Source organism: Rhynchophorus ferrugineus, unplaced genomic scaffold (assembly GCF_030347505.1).
Source record: "Rhynchophorus ferrugineus isolate W39M unplaced genomic scaffold, kcgeb_rfMv2 rfM11, whole genome shotgun sequence".
NCBI classification, from domain to species: domain Eukaryota; kingdom Metazoa; phylum Arthropoda; class Insecta; order Coleoptera; family Curculionidae; genus Rhynchophorus; species Rhynchophorus ferrugineus.
Window position 1 is genome coordinate 32,863,622 of NW_027472590.1, and position 22,674 is coordinate 32,886,295.

General features: G+C 32.8%; 4 protein-coding genes across 10 annotated transcripts; 2 read left to right on the top strand and 2 right to left on the bottom strand.

Annotated features, from left to right (window-relative positions):
* The first annotated feature begins 65 nt into the window (after positions 1 to 65).
* On the top strand, positions 66 to 19,093 carry LOC143204850 (uncharacterized). Its single transcript, XM_076417721.1, has 11 exons — positions 66 to 197; positions 12,020 to 12,736; positions 12,786 to 13,036; positions 13,091 to 13,531; positions 13,685 to 13,809; positions 14,346 to 14,487; positions 14,639 to 15,390; positions 15,951 to 16,144; positions 16,204 to 16,441; positions 17,537 to 18,123; positions 18,181 to 19,093. Exons 2-11 carry the CDS (start codon positions 12,364 to 12,366, stop codon positions 18,501 to 18,503), a joined length of 3,426 nt encoding a protein of 1,141 aa, XP_076273836.1. The 5' UTR covers positions 66 to 197; positions 12,020 to 12,363; the 3' UTR covers positions 18,504 to 19,093.
* LOC143204852 (bestrophin-4) lies at positions 644 to 11,474 on the bottom strand. 7 transcript variants are annotated; one of them, XM_076417726.1, is made up of 14 exons: positions 11,333 to 11,474; positions 11,127 to 11,237; positions 10,899 to 11,070; positions 10,644 to 10,846; positions 5,926 to 6,094; positions 5,647 to 5,868; positions 5,403 to 5,586; positions 4,580 to 4,603; positions 3,754 to 3,909; positions 3,367 to 3,560; positions 3,175 to 3,314; positions 2,953 to 3,114; positions 2,818 to 2,877; positions 644 to 1,510 (listed from the first exon to the last, which is right to left on the bottom strand). In XM_076417726.1, exons 1-13 carry the CDS (start codon positions 11,401 to 11,403, stop codon positions 2,829 to 2,831), a joined length of 1,857 nt encoding a protein of 618 aa, XP_076273841.1. In that variant the 5' UTR covers positions 11,404 to 11,474; the 3' UTR covers positions 644 to 1,510; positions 2,818 to 2,828. The 7 variants fall into 7 exon arrangements, with proteins under 7 accessions (XP_076273841.1, XP_076273842.1, XP_076273839.1 ...); XM_076417727.1 differs by lacking the exon at positions 4,580 to 4,603; XM_076417724.1 differs by lacking the exon at positions 2,818 to 2,877 and having other exon boundaries at positions 4,580 to 4,600.
* A 212-nt stretch (positions 19,094 to 19,305) lies between the features above and the next one.
* Trs23 (trafficking protein particle complex subunit 4-like protein Trs23) lies at positions 19,306 to 20,229 on the bottom strand. The gene is made up of 2 exons (XM_076418577.1): positions 19,905 to 20,229; positions 19,306 to 19,852 (listed from the first exon to the last, which is right to left on the bottom strand). Exons 1-2 carry the CDS (start codon positions 20,077 to 20,079, stop codon positions 19,374 to 19,376), a joined length of 654 nt encoding a protein of 217 aa, XP_076274692.1. The 5' UTR covers positions 20,080 to 20,229; the 3' UTR covers positions 19,306 to 19,373.
* Positions 20,230 to 20,595: 366 nt separating this feature from the next.
* Positions 20,596 to 22,605, top strand: tank (EI24 domain-containing protein tank). The gene is made up of 6 exons (XM_076417553.1): positions 20,596 to 20,774; positions 20,828 to 20,994; positions 21,052 to 21,307; positions 21,370 to 21,713; positions 21,816 to 21,890; positions 21,948 to 22,605. Exons 1-6 carry the CDS (start codon positions 20,763 to 20,765, stop codon positions 22,090 to 22,092), a joined length of 999 nt encoding a protein of 332 aa, XP_076273668.1. The 5' UTR covers positions 20,596 to 20,762; the 3' UTR covers positions 22,093 to 22,605.
* The last annotated feature ends 69 nt before the right edge of the window (positions 22,606 to 22,674 follow it).

Consider the following 22,674-nt stretch of genomic DNA (forward strand, 5'->3'; position numbering starts at 1 on the left):
ATCATTATTAATTCAATAAGAAATATTTATGAACAATTATATTGCAAACACTAAAACTGAGATTCAATCGATATAACTTTTAAAAAGTAAAGATCTGTATGGAATTTTAATGATTTAAAAGTTTATGTATTGAACGTAAAGTGGAATTATTAAGTGAGCTATTTACTTTGCGCGTTTAACCCATCAAAATATTAAAGGTAAGTAAAACAATATTGTTACAAGCTATATTTGTTATGACACTTGATTAAGAAGTAGATAACGGTATTTTAACGTGTTTAATAAAAAATTTAACTGTCCTATTTGTTAAATAAAGTTTCCGCTTCAGTAGCTATTCGTAAACAAATTGGAAACAATTTTTTCTGTTTTATTTACGTATATTAGTTGCCCATTTTATATCATTTTTTTTAAATTCATCTTATCTAAACAATGACGTTTTGTTTACCCTTTTACATTTTGATTAAATTATAAAAGTTCAGAAAATAGTTTAATAATGCGATAAAGTTATACAAGTCATTCGTGATTAGTCATTCACTCTTCGGTTTGAATGTATATCAAAAATAATTTATTTTTATAACTTTTACTGTTTTTGCGCAGATAGTTTTAGATATCACTAAGCTTTCTGGGGACCAATAAAAAACAGATATGATCATAAATAATTTATTAGTCAAAAACAAAATAGTTTAGTAGTGTTTGTACCTTACAGAATACAGATCATTGCAATTAAAAATTATTGACGAAAACGTATATATAATATATAATACCTATGTAAAAAATCTACACCATCACCTTAAATTTTTCTAATACTTACATTATATCACATTTTGAATTATTGTTGAAACGTTATTTACATTGCATTATTATTTTATTCTTATTGATTATTGAATGTCTTAGTATGCGTAATAAAATAAATTGTATGGATTCATAAAATGTTTTCCTGCTGGAAAACATTTGGGTAAATCATTAAATTATTTTTGTATAACAGAACGGTAAACTCTCAACAAATATTAATAAAACAATCAGCAAACAGGTGATGCAGGTAAATAAGTACTATCTGTATATAATAAATTAAAAATTTGAGGATACTAGGTTGAAATCATCTCGATGAACACATGTTCCCATTAAGATGGAAGACGAGTTTCGTAATTATTAAAGATAATGAGATAATTTCCCGTTATCAAATCGGTTATACATCTAAATATAAGTAAAATTAATTTAAAAGTACGAATTTTCAATACTGAGTCACGTATTCGTTTTAAAGCTAAAGCACCTTTGTTTTTTTTTAAGTATTTAGAAGCCTGGCTCTACAAGCTTAAAGAAGACAAGGATATAAAAATATATTATCTAATATTCCATCTAATATCATAGTATGCGTTGTGTGGGAGTGTCCTATTGGGGCGAGCGTGGTGGTGACGACGAGACGACTGCGATTTGACGTTTGAGTAGTAATTCGTTTTCTGGCAGGGTTTCGTCCTTGTTAATGCTCAGCGATCTGGCGATGTTGTGTTTTAGTCTATTTAGGAAAATAGAGATTAAGAGTATTGTTACGTTCAAAACGCTATTATCGTCGATAATGATAGCATCATGAGTCGTTCCATATACTAAACAAATTTCCAATCAGTAAGATATACATTTTTTCACCGTTATATATGGAATGACTCTCGTATAAGCAAAATGATACACTGAAACTACTGGAAAGTATATACAGTACCATAAAACCATCAAAGCATACTAATAATACAAATTATTTTGGAATATATTCAGCACTTCACTAAAATACAAGGTGTCTCAAAAGTTAGTTCATGGTAAGTGGATTGATTTTCAAAATGGCGTCAACCGAATCGGTAAAGGAGCTCATAAGATTCGTTGCATTCGCAAAGCAAGCTAGATAAATACATACTTGTTGGTAAACCCAAGTCTTATCCCATAATAGTGAAACAACGCACACAATAAAAGGCCCATTTCTTATAAAATGTGTTTTGACGTAGAGTGTTATTGTCCGTTTTATGAGTTGGTGACTGTTGTGGCGGAGGAGAAACCACGGGAAAAATGTTAAAGGCAATGTGAATTAAAAAAAGTTCACTTCGAAACGTCTCTTCGCATATTTAGCAATAATGGCAACTTGAACAAACTTACCCGAGAAAAATATTATTCATGAATTCATCTATCATCACCAAAAAATCAGTAAAAGCGGCTACGCTATTTCATGCATTCATTAGTTATTATTTTAGTAAATCTGAGTACAATTAAAACCAAAATCTATATAAATTCATGTTAGTGAAGCATAAGTGTTAGGTGTATGACTTAATTTTTATGAATTAAGTGTTCTGAAAAATCTGTAAAAATTAAGTAATACACCCAATACACTGATATTAGTTATAATTATCTTTCAAGAAATGTACTAGCATAAGCATTAATCAATTACTTAAAACTACATACTTCAATACCAGTCTTCAAATTCATTTAAAATACTTAAACAAAAAAGATCTACTTTATCACAGACAATACTATGTCAAGTGACCAGGGGAAGCCTTTAATTGTTTTGAGCACTTTCAACACTACAGTAACTTGTTGATGATACCTACTCAAAAGCCGCGTCAGTTGGTTTTTGTCGTCCTTAATTTGCATGCTGATTATTTATGTGTAAATAAGTTCCTCATTACCTTAAATTTATGGTATATGCAAATCTGGATATATAAATAATTCATGCGTTAATTAGTACTGTTATTATTTGGCGATAGTGAACCGGAGAACAACAAAATCCAACTTCGACTTACTCAGCTAGAAATAGTTTTAATATATGTTTAATTATAGTTTTACCCAAATTAGAACTATCCTTCATCAAATGCACTAGGAGTAGGAATTATGAGGAGGTTAACTCTTCGAACAGAACAAACACAAAATTAGACCGTAATCACACTACACGTGTACAAATTATCAACGCCGAATGTTTACCTAGTGAATCTTTCTTCGTCTCTCTTCTTCTTCAACAACTCGAAATCGTCTTCTTCCTCGTCGGTTTGCGATCCAATACTAACTTTATCAATGCCGTCACCTCCATCTCCCGCTGGAGCTGACCTTGAAAGTGGTGGGTATGGATCGTATACCTCCGTGTTGCTATTGAACACGTTCGTACATCAAATCCCCTCAATAACTAGACATTATTCAAATACTCACTGGTTTGCGATTGAGTAACTACTAGAATAAGGAACATCGATAGGTTTGGATGGAGCAGGAGGTCCAAAAATCTCCATCACAGTCGGGCGCACCTCCTTATCGTCTGGCCGTTGAGACGTGATAGTATTTTGTTCGTCGACCTGCAGAATACATTTTGATGGAAAAAACATCGAGTGATACCTGAATGATTACCTCCTCAATAACTTCATCCGTAATTTTTTTCGTAGTGGTGCCGAACTTTTTATCGTCCGGTATGAGAGTGTTCATCTCCTGACCCAGCTCGATGTTGCTCTCGCCACGCGAATCGCTCTTGCTCTCGTCGCGACTAAAGAACCGCTTCAGCTTGTTGGTCATCGAAACGACAGATGCGACTCTTTGCATGGAATCTGCAAATAGGATTCAGTAAAAACACTGGGTCTCCACCGACTGATTTTTTTTAACGAAAGAGTCTACAAGCCAACAGAATCGATTATTTTAAAATTGTAACTCTAACTAGAACAATTGTAGATTTCTTTGTATTCATAATGACTTGTAGACCCAGTAAAAAACAACTTGTTAAATGCAATGTAAGTAGCAGACCAGGTACAGACGAGTCCATGGCTAGGCTGGTGGAGGAATTCTTTCTGCTTTTCATGCTTGGCTGCCTAGCTGAAAATATTATAGGACCACTTTGCATGTTTTCGGCCGCCAACGCTTGCATTTGATCCAGTTTCAACGACGAGGCGGTGGTTAACTCTAAAAAAGCACACATATCAGAATATAAATGAACATAACTTGATATTTTAAGGAGAAAAGATAAAAAGGTGCGGTGAGCTCCGATTGAGGATTTTCTATTGCAATCCGATATACCAGGTTGTTTAATAAGATTTGTTGCAGGATAATAACATTATCGTTTGAAGTGGAATTTATTTATTTTTAATTTAATATTCAACAACTTGCATCCATCCAAGTGCTGCAGTACAAAATACAAGTTTCAAGTAAAATATATACATACACTGGTGTACAGACTTTTTTTTTTTATTTTTAACTTCTCCATGTAAGTTGTTTTCTGTAGGGTATCTCTTAACATTTTGTTTCCTGTTCCTTGTATGCGTTGCAATGTCACGTGACCTAGCGCCTCTTAAAATTCCTTTCTATTTTTGGGTTACAAAAGTTCCATCCTTGACCCCTCGTTTTGTTATAACAACGAACATTTTTTATTGGATGACGAAACTTATTAAACAACCTTTTATTTGGTAGATAGATTAACTTAGAAGTTCTGCCATTCATGTATCCGTTAAAACTTCAAAATATTATTCTTGTTAAAGAGCAAAACATCAAAAAAACCACAAATCAAGCCACACATATTAAATTGTTAGAAAATCCACATTAATAACTTTACCGCCGGCGGATCTTATAGGTTTACCTATTTTAATCTGGGGAGTCCCTGCTGATAAAATCAATATTTTAATGTTTTTCGCGGTATATGTATACAAAAGGTCTGTGAATTCATTTTGACGGATTTTTAGAGCGAAATATTATGTAGGGTATTATTTTTCAAAATATTACACATATTCCCTATTTTTTTGACAAACTTTGAATTTCATGTCGCAGAAACGACACGTGTCTCAACAATGAATGAGATCGATATCTAATGAACAGAGCTAAGATATTCCTAATAATGAATGGATAGTGGATATTAATTTTATACCTTTAGTTTTGTTAAAAAACGTTATATATTAATGGAAACCTGTGCTACCTATATAATTAATATGTAGAACAGTGTGAAAAAAGAACTTAACAAGACTAGAAAATCTGATGATTTGACACAGACAGATTTATTTCTCAAGGTCCATAAATAATAATTTTTGTTGAACATCATGATACCAGACATTTTCTAAAGATATGTGCCAACACACTCCGCCAACAAGTTCTATATTCCTGTTACTTTTTGACAACATCTCGTAAATTATTTCATCAATCGTGAAAAAGCATCAATTTGCTTTATGGGTTAGAAAATCAAATGGAAGCAACGGAAGTAACCAATCAAACTTGAAACGGATTTGACGACGTTGGCTCCGTCGACGCCTGGTTTTTCAATCGGATGGCAAAAAGTTGTTCTTTTCTGTGATAATCACTTACTTGAATAAAAACTATTGTGAGGAAATTTACAATGAAGAAATCCTACAAAATTACTTCACAGTCCTATTTTCTTCATAGGTGCTAACAATAGACTAAAAAATAAATACCTTGCTCTTCAGGCCTAACTGCTATGTTGGCAGTTGATGGTAACGGATGGGTATTCCTCATAGATTCTGCAGCTGCTGCAGCAGGAGTGTAGGGCAACCCTTGAGGGAATATCTCATCCCAATACTGATCCCTCACCAGTTCCGGATGTTCGTGATGCATTTCATCAACGATTAAGTACGATATCTGTTGAGCGACAAAGTATCCCGATACTTAATAGGTTTCGAGAACGACAATGATGCTCACCTGAAGATTCCTGTCGACCATCCAGTTCACCTCGAAGTCGTCGTCGTCGTCCCCGAACGGGTTGATCAGACTCTCGGCCACCTTCAGCCAACCGACGTAGAAGAAGAACTGGAGAGTGGTAAACACCGGGAAGTACAGGTCGAACTTGTAGTGGCTGTTCTCGACCCATTGGTGCCCCATGAGCGTGGTCAGAAAGTAGCTGTATACAGCCAAAGTTACCACCTGCGCGCCAAGTGAAACGTTACCGTTAGGTGCTAAAGTTAATATCAACAAACGAACCTGGGTATAAACTAGTGGAACACTAATGGTGTCGTAACTGAGCAGCAACCCGCACTGTCCCCGGAACTTGTTCAGTTCATCGATTAGAGTTTTCACAGCAAAGTCGTCCCTTATTCGCCCCTCCTTCCTTGCTCTGGTTATTATACTAGAAGCCCATACTATCGGTAGCCTAAAATCAACAATAATCCTTCAAAATTTATAGAAACTCTAATGTTTTCATCCCTTTAAAATTAATACAATACATATTAGTCAAAAACATGTTTCGAACATTCCCTACAATTTTTTCTTATCTTTCTAGCAACATTTTTTTTTTTGGTTTGGATTGGCAGCAAACCATTTTCGCATTATTTCAATATTTTGAAACCGTGCGCAAGCCAAGCCACGCGTATCGATCTAAACAAGTAGTAATGAGAAGACGCTGCTAGTTAGTAAGTATGCTGTTTGCAGCAGAACTTTCAATTCGAGCTGCAACAGTATTGACATATATAACTAGAACCATCCTTCACCACTCTTGCAACATGTGTCGTACAAGAGTATGACCTTGGATCTGCTACTCGCTATTTCAATTTTTTGCATCAATCCGTGATTCGGTTTGTTCAATTTGTTTTGGCAAACATCTGCAGTAATAGCTTCATTTAGTTTTAGCAGATGCTGACAAACTACACCTTGGTGATTCCACCATATGCACAGCAAGACTTTGTCCATATTCCAAAAGTAATAAATGTTGAAACTGATCCGGGTATGACTTGTGTTGCAAGGAGTGATTCCGTTTAATTGGTAAATATTACTTTACCACTTTAGGAAACCCCACAAGAAAAAAAATCCAATTTAATCTAGTCTCGTTGCTCGCCATGTTGAATTTGATTGAAAATTAGAGTAGAAATACTGGGTAAGGAAGCAAACAGGTCGTACTAACATGACAATACCACCTATGGCTTGCCGTTTTGAACTTGAAATGGAATGTTCTCCCGCATATTCCTTTGACTTGTTCTTTTAAAGAATTTACGATTTTGCTACATTGAATGGTACTACTTTTCGATTTCCTATAAATTAAGCGTTCTTTCTTAGAAAAATTTGTAATTATTGCAATACCTAACCCAATAAATTATGGGATTTTCAAATATTTGCATTGTAAAACATTGTTTATTTTCGATATGACGAAATAATCAATATTGGAAGTTATCATACGATATAAAAATTCCAGTTAATATAAATCCTACGTAATTTTAGTTGACCTATTTTGTAACATGATAGAATACGGGCAAATAAATCTGGTTTTCATATAATCTCTATATAAACGTAATCTATTAACTATACTACTCATATTTGGATAATTTGGCTACTGCAAATACGTATAAATAATCAAACATAGTTTGATAAATACAGTTGATCTTAAGATAATCAATTTGCTTTAGGATACCAATCGATATGTATAGATATATCGTCATTATCATTATGGTATAGGGATGCCGAAAAAATATCGATAACTTTAAAATAGAGTATCGAACTTTTAAATTTCGAATTTGTCCGCCGTTGTATTTTTTTTAAAACAAAATTTGGAATATCTAAGGTTTTAAAAGGACCGTATTGAACTTCCCCGGTTATCAAAAAGTTTTTGGATGAAAAATAAGATTAGAGCGGAAAAAGTTAGATATTAAAACCTTGGATTTTTGAAGGACCATCGAACTTTTTTAGAAGGACCAAAATCACCAAAAAAGCCTTACATTGCGAACTACTAGTTTATAATAATAAAGGTATCCATATTCTTTAAAAAAATATTGACATAAAATGTTTAAAAATAGGAAAAATATTGATCAACAAAGATTTCTCAAAGATTTAAAAAAACCTTCAAAAATCTTACTGAATTATATATATAGACTTGGATTTTCCAGTTACAATAAAAACGGAGACAATCTATAAATATAATACGAACATGAAACTGAGGGATTATTTATTTTCGGGACGTTTCATTTATATTTCCACATTATTACCGATTCAAATCGTGTTTAAAAAATCCTGCTTTATAAATTGTTGTAATAAAATTCTATAATGCCTTCAATTAATCATTTATAAATTTAAACAACCTTGGACCCTAATAATAGTTTTTCGTGGAAATAAATTTTTGTTTATCCAGAAATGAAACATAAATAACACAGGATACCTTTATTTCGTTAAATGAATAAAAACATAATAATGTCCATAAGCAACTATGATATATAAAACCAGCTATAAAAAAAACTACAAATAAAAACTTAATGATAATTTACTGTTTCATAGAAAATAATCCTGAAATCTTCCTGAATAAGAATGGGGAATAAAAAAAATTTCTAAAATAATCAAAATACCTTGGAATATCTTCTCTACTGTAATAGTAAAAAACAATGAACTTTTTTACATCAAAATAACCTATTCTTATATATTTTATCCGCTGAATTCAAAACTCACTATAAAAGTGCCTATTAATACTAATTTTCAAGATTCAAGTGATTTTTTGCATATGCATTTGCAGTTTCCGGGAAATTCGTTAAAATACAAAAAAAAACACAAAAACATAAGAACGTTATATAAAAAATGGACTATTACTGTAAAGGCGAATTTCGTAACAAAATAGTTATAATTGATACCGAATATCTTGTTTTAGAGTATTTTAAATGTAAGGTTTGTTAAATCGACATCCCACGGAAATTAAGTCATCTATTTTTAATACAGTTGTGGTAATAACATTTACATTATTACAGATTCAAATATGTTTTTAAAAATGTCCTAATAAATTGTTATAATAATATTCAATCTAATATGAATTAATTATTTAGGAAAATTCCTATTAGGAAAAGAAAACAATAAACATAATAATTTTCTTGCCGTGCTGTGTACTTAACATACACGTAAAAATTTTGATCGTTTTTGTATGTCCTTCCTAACTGAAAATTGGCTGCATGTATTTATTTTCTGTGATATTAGTGTTGAGTCACAACCCATTACGAAGAAAAAAATCATTTCAGATCATAACAATATAAATAAGCTCGAATTTTTCAATTATAAAGAAAAAAATGTAAATATAATGAAGAAATAAAATTGATGTATCATATATATGGTTTTTACAGATACAAAATTTGTTCAATATAAAAACGCTCAATAACTGGTACAGAAATGTGTATACTGAATTCAGCGACGTTGAACCTTAATAACAGCCTTTAGCTGGAAAAAGCTTTTTACGTATCCAGACACAATACCTAGTTCGTTAAATAAATGAAAGGCGGAGATGGGGTTGTCGACCAAAAGCGCGCCACTGTGAGGTCTCGGGCCACTACGAAATGTGGAAAATGCTAAGGCCGCAATTTACAATAAAAATAATTTGACAAATTAAAATACTAGATCGAAATAACCTTGAATATATTTGACATTCAGCGACTGTAGCCCGTAAAAGATTGTGCTAAAGAAAGAAGAATGTAAAATAATCAATATATCCATTGCGTATGTGTATCAGTCACGTGGATCTCCACTCTAAATAATTTGCAATATGCAAAACTAAATTTGCTAATGATATTGGTATGTTGTTATAACTGTAAATTGACTGGATATATTTATTTTTTATATTACTGTATTAGACTTATTTTTGAAAGTAATTTTAATTTTAATAAATCAGATCAGTATGCCTAACTGTTTGCCTACTACGGCGCGCTGTATGAACCGGAACAAATGGTAGTCAGATGAGGTTAAGTCTGGTTAATATGCTGTGTGTAAAAGCGCTTCTCAATACAAATTCAAGGCTTTCTGAGTTCCTCGAAAACACGAGCTGATTCAAAAACACATTTTTTCTTTGTAAAGTTAATGCAGTTGAAGCCCGAATGTGATATTCTAAAAAATTATATAACTCCTCTCTGTTACGGCATGTAATTCTAAGCTCGAATAAAATCTATAATAATTAACTCAAACCACTTAACCAATAAAGATTCTGACGGAAGTAAAGCCTTTAAAAAATATTAATGAGCAGTTGCCAGAACTATAAATATATAGCGGCTAGGTTGTTTACTTTATGTGTTGTATTAGATTAAAAAAGAGAATCTCAAGAAAAAATCTGAATAAAGTTTGATCTCGTTGTAGCCGTCCATAGTGAACAAAAACCAAAAATATAAATATTCCGGCTTATATAGAATCCATCATATATAGATTTTCCAATTAACAAAAAATAAAATAAAATAAAATCCAACGGTAATTTAAGTTATATAATCGATGGATTATATTATTTCTAAACAATTACTTATATTGTAATGTTCGCAACAAACTGGGTTTAAAAAACGAACATCACGCTCAATAATTGGCACAATAAAATTGTATATTGCATCCAATTAATCACGTAGAAATTAATATGACCCAATACACGGTAAATGCCCTTGAACCTCAATAATTTATTAAAATGAAAAAGTTTTTATCCAGAAATATACCATAACACAAAATACTTTTCATTAGTTAAATAAATTACTATCTTTATAAAAATATCTAAATATTATTTGTGTAAAAAAATGAAGCAATAAAAGACTGTCAATAGAAAATTATGCAAGAGTAATTACTAGATCTATGAATATAAAGCAAACAGCTGTAGATATATACAGTTACCACTATTAGGCAAATATTCTGCGTCATAATTTAAAATAAAAATATATACACCAATAGATAACATACACATGATAATTTATAAGCTTTTTACTAGTACTCACCAATGTTTTGAATATTTGGGGAACTTGTTATTTAAATCCACCATGATTTCCTTTTCACTCTGATGTAACAAACCAGCTTCAACAAAATGATCCAATGTTGGGAATCTCTTCTTTACTCTTGGAGATATCATGGTGAATGTCATTGTAACACAAAGGCAAACATACCGCATTATTGTTCTTCTCATAACTCTCCCCCTTTCATCCTTAAAATGATTTAAATATAGTTACAGATTTAAAATATATAGTTCCTAGTACTTGTCCATGTACTGTAGCACTGACAAAAACAGCCAATGGATCTGGAAAAGGTATGGTGGTGTATTGATTCCACCACCTTGTCATTACAACTGATACATAAAAACCAAGAACAAAAGAGAGCGGTATTAAACTACCATAATCATAACAGTAATTTACAATTGCTTCAAAAAGGCTAAAAATGATATATTTAGATATTTACAATTCAAAAGAAAAGAAGAAATAACATACGCCTTTCCTGGAGCATCTAATAATAGCCTGTAAGTTAAGTTTAAGCCATAATAAATTAGTAAAAATACTATGAGATCTAACCATACTAATTTGTATATACTTCCTTTCCATCTACAATTAAAGAACAAGTTAAGGCTCTATTGACTTAAAAAATAAATCTGTCTAAAACTGAAATTCAATAAAATGATACTTTAAACATCACTTACCTTGTTAATAGTTTTAAAAAACATCCTAATCCTCTGCATGTAGCAACTTCTCCAGTATAAGTCACAGTCATATTTTTTCTTGTGTATATTAATTAGTTACCATAGGACAATTAGTTATAAATTTTCTAATGATTATCAGAACGAATGCGCTTCATAATTTATGCTAAAGTGATGACTGCGAAGTAATGTTAAAGTGTTCAATGCTGTTGTTACTTGGCAAATGACTAGACCACTGGTTTCCGTAAAATAATGATTCATAGTTTTAAGTTTATATTTTCTTATATCTCTTTGCCTATGACATAATCACACTTTATAGATACAGCACCAAGTCAAGGAATATTTGTCGTCTTATCCTACGAATAATTTTGAATACCTGTTATTGCTGCTATTTTATGAAATCTCCCATTCGTAAATATCACAAAGCACTTTAAATTTTTTGTCACGCTTATTGGTTAGCTTTTTGGCATTCACTTTTGCAGCATTGAACTGTATTTGATAATTGCTCACTTGTACAATATCCTTCTTTGTTTGATTATGTTTTAATCATGTAAAAGAGAGATGAAACATGTAACTTAGTAAACCTTATTTGTCATTTTCAAGATGCAATAGATTAAATATAAATGCTACAAAATTAAACTTATACAGAGTAATTATAGATAAAAATTGTACTTGGATATTTTATTTTAGATAAATAGAGTAATAATTGCAGTGTTTTCAAAATCCCGCCATAAGAAGTCGCCATATTTGAGACACATGTGGCGTCCTCTTTGCATGCTTGTGTCTACGACGAAGCGTTTCATATTTATAAATTACAAGTGAACCTATTCTTTTACATTTGATGAATTTTACATAATTTATACATATATATTAGAAGTGCTAAAGACTAGTTTGCTAAGAAAGTATAATTTATAAAGAAAAATCATGGTTTTGTAATGACGCGTCAAAATCGTAACATTAGGTTGTAAACTGAAATGCTATATTTAAGAAGTAAAGTGTAGTTATTGTTCTTCTGTGGTGTGATTGATACTAAAATGGATAATATAACTCCAAAACAAGAAATTGAAATCCACGACACCCCTGTGAAATTGGAAGAATTGGAAACCTCTAGTTTTGACGACACTAAAACAGACGCCAAAGATAATGATAAAAGTGAACCCAGCCAAAATGGTGATTCAAATGAAAAAAGTGCGGAATCGGAAGAATCTAATGACAAAACTGAAAATGCGGCTAAAACACAAGTTCCAGAAGCCATTGACAAACCTGAAAGGGTTACTCGAGGCCTTAAAAGGAAAGCGTCCCATGTAGAACCAACAAATTCTGTTCAAAAAGCTGAAACAACTGAACAAAAGGAAAATGTTGATTCAAAAAATAGTGAAAATGTTCAAGATGACAGTCCCTCTAAAGGTTTGTTACTTAGTATATAAGAATAATGCTTTAATATTCAATTTTACAGATAGTTCTATAAAGTCTCTTTCGGATACAGATTCAATGGGTAAAGGTAAAAGGGCTAGAATACCAAACAAGAGATATAGTGATATAGCAATAACACCCAATCGGAAGAGTACAAGTAATCAAAAGCAGTCTGATGGTTCTGATCAAGAAACACCTTTAAAAGAAGATTCTGTAGAACCCCCTGTCTCTATAACTAGTCCCCCTTTACCCTACAAAAAACAAAGATTTTCAGGTGTGAAAGAAAATTTACAGGTTAGTTTTGCAATTTAATGCCATGAGTTGTAACATATACAGTTTTTATTCTAGGATTCAAAGTTCTTAAAACCTTTTAAATTTGGCTGGAAAAGGGAGCTAGTGTGGAGGTCAACAAGCACAACCCTAAAACCAATTGGTGACATTTATTATTATACACCTCATGGCAAGAAGATTCGATCTTTTAGAGAATTAGCAGACCACTTAAATGGAAATAGCAAGAATCTTACAATAGAAAATTTCTCATTTACCAAAGAGCCACTAGGTTTAGATGATCCTGAAAAAGAAATAATTCGAGATGCAAAAGTCAAAACTGTGGAAACTGCTTCTGAAAGTTCGGCAGCAAAAAAAGTTGAGTCATTGAAAAAGCCAAAAAGAATTTTAAGCCCAAAAGTTGTCGCTACAGAGAGTCCTAAGGTGGAGACGCCTCCTGTTAAAAACAAAGGAGTAGATACAACAGCTGTATCTAAGAACACACCAAGTGCAAGTAAAAAAGTAAGTGATTTCTATTATACTCTACTTAAGTATAATATAAATTGTTGTGACTATTTTACTTAACTATTAAATTTGTTAAGGTGGTTATGGAATAATTGTTTATTGTTTGACATATTTGTCAAAAAGATGTTGCTTCTAAAATTCTGTTTTTAGACAAAAATGCCGGTTAAAAAGAATAAATCTACCCCTGCAAAAAAGGCAAAAACTGCAATCCCCAAAACAGATGAGTTAATGGAAGTTGACCCTGTACCTGTTAGATCAACTACATCGAAAACAAGGTTAGTTGTTTTAGAATAGGGTTTCACGATCAGCTTCAGCTATTGGTATAGGTTATGGTCTATAATTAGCAAAAATGATGGTTTCCGAACGATGTATCTTCATTTTATGTTATGTTAAACATTACAAGCTTGGAAATCACTATTAATAACTAATGTTGCTTAAGATATATCTTATGGTAGTTCAGAAATATTTTTAGTGCATATTAGAATGAGAACAGAATGCGATTCTCATTTGATGTATTGGATTTTAAAGATTACGCAAAGTATCAGTTTTTAAACCCATCCCTTTTCATTCATCCTTTCATCGTCATCTTAGTTTTTTTTTAATATTCCTTCCCTTGTCCCATTTGCTTTAATTTTCTTAACAGTTATTTTAACTTAATATTGTTGTCATTTAACGTAAGTATTAAATATTGCGTAAGTATCTTGGTAGGAGGTTTAATATAGTTTTAACGTATCCTCTTTTAAATGTATGTGTTCGGATGGATTTTACTGACGAAATGTAGGTGAAAAAATTATCCTTGAAAACGTTACAGCAAACCGTGTCAACCTTGCTCCATCAGGTGCGAAGGATTGCAAGGCATCATTCCGACCCTTCAGTGTAGTTTGTGTTTATGCTTGTATCACCACGAGTGCGTCGGAGTGACCGAAAATTTACCATATCCGTACGTGTGCAAGGTAAGACCAACATAATTAAATTAACTGGAATTTAATGCAGGTTTCTGATTTCGAATTTGTTTTTATTAACCGGAAAACGATTTAACTTGCATTATTTCCAATGTTCCCAGGGTTTCTTTTCCGTTTACTCTATGTTTTTGCCTTCTAACAGAATTGTCATAGCGAACACGGCGAGAATAACGAAGACACCGGTGCTATAGTCGCTCCTCCTCCCCTCACTCCCATCAACACCCTTAAATCCGCACCCGCCGGCCTCTCCACGGCTTTACCAAAACTCCAGCGGATTCCCCGTTCGGACCCCACCGATCTTATACCCGTATTACCGCCGATACCGAAATGCGTGTCGCCATCACCAACACCACCACCACCAATGAGTTCCGCTTCGCCACTCACTAAAAACGAGATGGCGAAGACGTCGCAAGACAACACCGCGGAGGGTAGTAAGTCTCTGGTGGGATCGGTGACCACGTGGTTACCGCATAACGTCAAATTGATCAACAGCGAAGAGCCGACGGAAGCCCCCAGACCGCAGTACCTAGAGTACTTGGGCGGTAGAAAGTTTTTGGTGATCCCTAAGCACAATTTTATGTCGGTCAGTTCGACCAGTTCCGCGCCTCGATCGGAAGAAACAGCAGCCACTCCTAGCAATCCCTCCATCCCACCAGCGTTACAACCGACAGAGATCCCGGCCTCGTCCGCCAGCTTAGGCCCGGATGTTCCTGTTAACACGCCGAATTCTGACGATATCCACTCGGTTAAGGATGAACCTATATCGCCAACCCGCCCTGCGAAACCGGGAGAATCGCCATCGTCAGATAATACAATGGATATTGATATTAATGACAACGGTGGCGCGGAAAGCGACCCTGCTAGAATTAACGAAGATGATGTGAAGGACGATGTGTGAGTTTTGATCCTTATTTTGAATCAGAATTTTGTGATTAATTGCGTGATTAAGGCCAAAGACGTGGTTTCGAAACACAAGCGATTAGTCATTGAAGTTCTGAGTAGCATTTGCTCCGTGCCAAAGAACCGTTATTGTTTCAAGATATTCGAAATATAATTTTGTTTCAATTTTCAGGCTTTTATTATTGATTTCCCTCTCCCCCTCTTTATTTGACCACGTCATTCCCGTTTTCTTTGCGTAATCTTGCCCAGGTTCCGATATTTTGTCATTTTTTTTCTTTTGCAGGTTTTGGAATTTTTCCAGGTTTTTGGAAGTTTTTGTAATGGTTTCTACTAGATTCCGAATTGTTTTTGTTGTTGGCATACACCCGTTGTTCCTAATAAATATATTCCACAGTATCCTTTTGATAGGCCACCACTGTATGCCGCTCGTAAGCCTGAAAATTCTAACAAACTTATATCTTTCATATATCTAGTAGGAACCATAGAAGCTTGTTTTACGTTTAAGCTCAGAAAAAACATTTTTTAATTGACGATACTCTTCTGCTTCTTTCCAGGAACAATCAGAATTCGGTTACGAAATCGACCAAGCAACGAAACTTGAAACTTCGCAGCATAACCAACTCCAACACGAACAACGAGGACGAAGAGAACAAGTTCATGGAGAACTATTTCCAGAACTTGTCCTTTGGATACAACACCTTACTCTATGTATTCCAGTATCTCAAGGTCCAAGATCTTTTAAGATCGGGTATGGCTCGTAGTTTTTTCGTCAGATTTCACTCATAACACCTGATTTTTTCTGAATAGGTTGTGTTTGCACTATGTGGAGAGATATCGCCAGCCATCCGAGCCTTTGGCGGACGGTAAGGATGAAGAATTCCCAAATCCACAGTTTCGAGGGATTGGCCAACACGCTTAAGAAACACGGCACGGTCCATCTGGATCTCCGAAAAATGTTATTGCCCAGCAACGGAGACGAGATCTGGCCCCAGTTTTCGAGAGCTATAGCCCGAGTAACGACTCTGAAGAAAATCGAATTATGCAGGTAAAATTTGATTCTCCGACAAAAGTTCTAATACACCATTGAGGGTTTGAAATACTTTAGATACATTTTGTTATTGAATATGAAGTGAGAATCCACAAGATTGGTTCAAAATGTTGCAATATTAATCAGAATTTATTGTTTTACCCGTTAAAAGGAATAATTCGTGGACAAAAATGGTTTTGTTTTCTACTACGCCCCGAAAAATAATGTATAAGTCATGCTCGAATGTGTTTTTGCTCCTACCTCCTGTTTGATGAGATATATAGGGCTTCTGTTAAATCGTTAATTGAAGACCTTTCAAATATGAGTAATAGTAATTCTAGTAATTCAAAATATGATGAGGAAATCAGCGTGCATAGTGGGTTTTTATAACGTCTACTACCATAAACGTCAACTAGAACTTCTGTCGACAAAGAAACTTCAATTAGTACAATTTTGTATTATTAAGCTGTTTAGGTATTATCGAAATTTTTGCTCGAAGTCTCTTTCGGCTAAAATTCAGTTACCGCCAACATGATCCATGGGAAACAATCGTCTAATAGATAATATTCTGTTCCTTTACACTTTTTGTTCGTGGCGCATTTGTAGCTATTATTAACTTATTGTTGCTGTTAGTATACATTATATATTGTATATACTGTGCTTGGTTTAATCGCAAATTTTTCTTGGCACCACAGATATCCACAGTTGTATATTTGGTATACGATCAAGTTGATGTTGCCAAAATGTAAATTCGTCACATACTTTCGTACAAAGAGTGAAATACTGAAAAAAAATTAATGGAATAAACATATATGCGTCCGAGTGATTCCCGAGTCCGATGATTAAAACGGGAAGAAACGGTTATAAAACTTATGTTGTCATAACTGACAGAAATTCTGGAGACCTATAATTAATCATTACTCTGTAGGAATGTTGACTATCATTATGTTGCATGTTTATTTACTCCTTTTTTAAATTTGATGTCTGATTTTGTTTACTTTAACATTATACATTCTCACCTAAAACATGATAGGATATCAGTATGACAAATTAAGTATATTTGTCTGTCATTTACTATAAATTATCTTCATTTTACTTTAAAACTTTTTACAGATGTCCTGCTAGTGTAGTGGAAAAGTTAGCCGTTACTAATCCGGACTTGGAAGTGATCAATGCCGTCACGATCAAGTGCGACAAAATGAACTTAAACCCGTTGAACTCGCTGAAATGCATCAAGGAACTGCGACTGAAGTCGACCTCGGGATTGACCATCACCTCATTAGATTCACTGAAAGAACTGAAAACGCTCACGCACCTGTCGCTGACGTCCGTCAACGAACTTCACAGCCTGAACTTGAGAGTGATAGCGGAACTGAAGAACCTGGAATCCTTGGATTTGGGCGAGTGTACTGATTTCTCTATGGATTTTGGGCGGACCGTTTTATGTCGGCTGGACAGCTTGGAAAAGCTACGACTGGAGAAGGGTCAGGGGAACTGTTGCATATTCGAGATTTTGGAAGCGGTTAGGCACATGAAAAGTTTGGAGCAGCTGGAATTGGTGAACTTTGACGTCAAAGCTGGCTTTGATAAGGCTTTAGGCGCTTGTACGAACATTAAGAAGCTGATGATCATACCTACGTACATATCGCAGAGTGCTACTACGAACAACATGGTGCTAGCTGGGGTTTTGAGGTTAAAACGTTAGTCAGTCTTATGATGTTCGAGATTTTATTCTAAAAATCATATGTTTATTTTAGGAAGTCTAACTCATTTTGTGTGGGGTGTGACGTTGGAGCTACTTCGAGTCACCGAATTATTCGTAGACCAGTGCGAGGAACCCAAAGATAAAAAGGATAAGAAACCGGCCGGTAACGGAGATAGCATACCCGTTCTCAAACCGGTACCTGATCTCTCTCACGACGAGGTCATTCAGACAGCTAGCAATCCTCCACAAGTGGAAATTTTACCATTGCCAAATCTTCAGAAGTTGCTGTTGAACAGTCTGCCAACGACCAGAGTGAAAATACTGAAAATACCATTCCACGCGACTTGGAGACAAACTTTGACCGATTCTGTATAAGAAATAGAACCCTATAGAATTTATTAATTTGATGTTAAGTTTATATTGACGGTATTCATCACCATGTTCTTTTCTAGAATACGAGGAATACTATTTGTTTTTTCTTGCAATTTGCCTATGCAGTTGCATAGATGTGTACATGGCTTTTGTATTTTGAACTAGAGTCATTTTTTAGATATCTGTATATAAAGAAAAATATATCGAACATCCGTTGATGTATTATGTTTCATATATGCATATAATAAACATTTTTCGTTTATAACGAGCATGATATAGAATTTAAACTTTTATTAATGCCCATCTCTGCTATATATACACTGAGTTTTAATATATTGCACTGTATATGATTCCAACTCGTTTATACATATATTTTTAAAATGTTTAATGGTGATAGATATTTCTAGAGGACACTGTGTACTCGATAACTTGTATAATAACAGTATAAGGCATACATTTGCTGAAACCAATTACATTTTAACTTTGTAAATAACATAGTTAAGGACCTTAATTTCTCTCCGTTGGTAAACTAACAGTTTTTCATTTTATGTTAAATGTAATAGATTTAGGCAATAAGAAAATGTTTCAGTAAACATCAGTATTTTATTTGTTATTAATATATTAAAAAATACCAACCCAGTCCAACCAAATACCCCCATGTGAGTTTATAAAAATTCCGTAGGGGGGACCGGTGGATTGTATTATGTAAGGTGTATTTATTTTTGAATTATCGATTAGCCTTTTGCAATTACTCAAAAGTCTTATTTTTTAATAAGCATTTGTTTTAATCCAAAAATGAAAATACTTTAATATAAATAATAAATTTTATTTAGATAAATTAAGACTTACATAACAAAAAGTTGTTACAACAAACTATATACTAGCAATACCATTTTTATCCACCTGTTCCAGCATAGCCTTCAGGTTTGTATCAAATAACTCACATCTGATTGGCATTTCTAGGGAGTAGAAAGGGTTTTTTAAGGCGTAGTCAGCATAGAGTTCATAAACCTTTTTAAGGAATACTTCAGCACCAATTTGATGCCGATCCACGATAACAATTATTTTAACACCTGTAAGAGTTTGGAAACAATGCAGCCTAAATGTATCAGCTTCAAGGAATTCAATGCCTGAACTTTTTGGTTCTGGACTTAACTGACTAGCTATTGCAAAGAGTGGATAGAACATGCTAGCTAAAAATATTTTTTCATTTGTGGTCATTTTTGGTCGCCCAAATTTTAGTGTTAGGGGATAACTCTCTTTGTTTTCTATTATATCTAAGACATCTCTACCATCATCCAATTGTCTACCAGTAACTGGCAATCCATTAACAGCATACAATACGTGACCAACTAAAAACCTAAAGGATAGGTTTACAACTTATCATTATCGAAGTTACCTTACCATGTAATCCTTCTCTCTGTCCAAACTCAACAGAAACCTTTTTATTTTCAAAGTTCAGTTTGATATCTAATGGATACGTGAATCTTTTCTCAGTTTCAATTTTTGGTACGTTATGATCATAATTGAAAATTAATCCACCTGATTTTGAAACTATATAAATTCCATGAATAACCATTTTCTAACAAATTTTTAAATATAAAGTTACTTTACTCAGCCATCAACAAAGTGTACTGGTATCGTACAAATGATTTGGATTTGATCTGGAAGTTTTCAGTAGTTATTAAAATTTTAGTTTGAGTTTTGAGTACTATATGTCACAAAATATAGAGAATCTTTATCTAATATATAATCTCTGTTTTGTGCTATGTATTTACTACTCTGATTAAAATTCGATTATATTCGATCGATTCGATTCGAATAAAATATATCCATAGAAATATATTATATATATCGTTATACATATATATTATATATCATATTTTTTCTCTCGAATCGATTCTAAATAGTGATGCCGAAAAATTATCGATATAAAGTTTTATCGATAGTTTTTCTTTCGATATATCTTAAATAAAAAATAAATAATATCGATATATCCGAAAAAAAGATCGTGATATCGAAACTTGATGTATTGATCGAATTTTCCCAACCCAACACTAAAATGTATGGTTAAGAAAGACATTTCAAGAAGGACAGAGTGAAGTTAGCATAATAACATTTCAAGTTTTTGATAATAATATGAACAAAATACAGAATTCACAGAAAGTACAAAGCCTTAAAAGTTCCATTTAAATCTGGAATAGCAGTGTCTTTCAATACTAGTTTTAAGTAGTTATTCGACTGATTAAATTAAACTCAAGAATGGGTATAAAGGTAATAGTTAACGTCTATTATTTAATAATTCTGAAACAAGGATCGTTCTTTAGGGTATTTTGGCTGCCTTTTTAAAGGGTTTTTATCATAGTTTTAAAGGAATGTTAGTAATTACTCGTTTGGATAAAGAAAGTAATGAAAGGAGAAGTAGGCATAGTCCAACAATAAGACAAAAGCACATAGATGGAGAAGATTCTCCTAATACCCCCAGAAAAAAAGAGTAAGTGATATATTTTGTAGTAATATTATCATAATATAGATAAATGATGTGTTTTAGAAATTCTAAAGTAATTATCAAAGTAATGCAATGTGCTATGTTAAATGGAGGAATATTTTTACTCAGTGTTCTTATATTTGAGTATGTGCTCCTTCCTGGTCTAGACAAATTATTCGTTTTTTTGTTTGGTGATGAAACTTTCCTTAACAAGGTTATATGGTGTTGGATAAAGTATATTCTTTTATTGATATATAAAACACTGTGGCTAGTGCCTATGTTTATTATCAGTAAAATTATTAATGCATTCTGGTTTCAGGTAATATTCAAACATTTAAATTTTTAAAAAACTTATTTTATTACATGAAAACTTAATTTTAGGATATAGCAGATTCTGCTTATAGATACAGTAGAGGAAGGCCAGTCTCTTTTCCTAGTATCAGTGAACTATTTGCAGATTCCATATTTAGCATATTTGTACAGATTTTATTCACAATTCAGGCAAATTTAATAAATTATATCTTACTACATCCAGTAGGGTATATCTTATATATGGTGCAGTTAACCTTACTCCACTCACTATATTGTTTTGAATACAAATGGTTTAATATGGGATGGAAGTTACATGAGAGATTAGCTTTTATTGAAGCCCATTGGGCTTACTTTATAGGATTTGGATTACCATTAACTATACTTACACAACTATCAGATTCATTGGTGATAAGGTAAGATCCATTAATATGTTATTAGATATTTAATATATACATTTTAATATCAATCAAGTGGTTTTGGTACATAATCTAATTAAAAGATGTCTTTTGTTTTAGTGGTTGTGTTTTCTCTATTTTATTCCCCTTCTTTATCATAAGTGGAAATGAAGCTAGTCCAGTAATGGATGCTAGGTGAGTTCTTGAATATCTTATAATATTACAACACTAGCTGTGCTTCTCATGTTTCAGTGATGTTCAGTTGCAGTTTTTCTCGCTAGTTATAGCTTTCGCTAATACTTTTTTTAGCAATGTAATTGGAAGTAGACAGAGACATCAATCTACTTCATTATCTAGTGCAATGGTATATCAAACTGCCAGAGTGCAGAGAAGATGAAACGAAATGATGTACCAAAGTAATATTGTGGTGACTATGTTAAATTTTATATTCTAAATTTAATAAACATTTATATAAGGTTAATAGTTAATAAGGTAAATAGTTTGTATTTATATATTTGATACTAGTAATATAGACAAAAATAAGTTTTATTTCATTGATATTTTTTTATATAGTTAAAAAAGATACCTGGTATTTTAAAACTTTCATTAGCATGTGATATATTTGTGTTCTATAATAATAACTTATATTCTATAATAATCTACCGGTTATTTTTTTTGGATGTATTAACTTGTCTTACGTTTTCTCATTCCTATTTATTGCATACTAGGATTGTGCTTTCTCAAATTTCTTTGATGTTCAGTGACTTAAGGCAGCTAATATATCTACTTGATTTTAGTTGATATTAAATTTATATTTAATTTTTATATATATTAGGTTTATATCATTTACGAGTTGTAAATATGTTTAAGTGGAGTATTTTTATTAATAAACTGGTTTCTTCAAATATAACATTGGGTAATTACTAAAGTCAAATTGGATATTATATAACCACGATATTCCATATTTCTCATCTTCGAA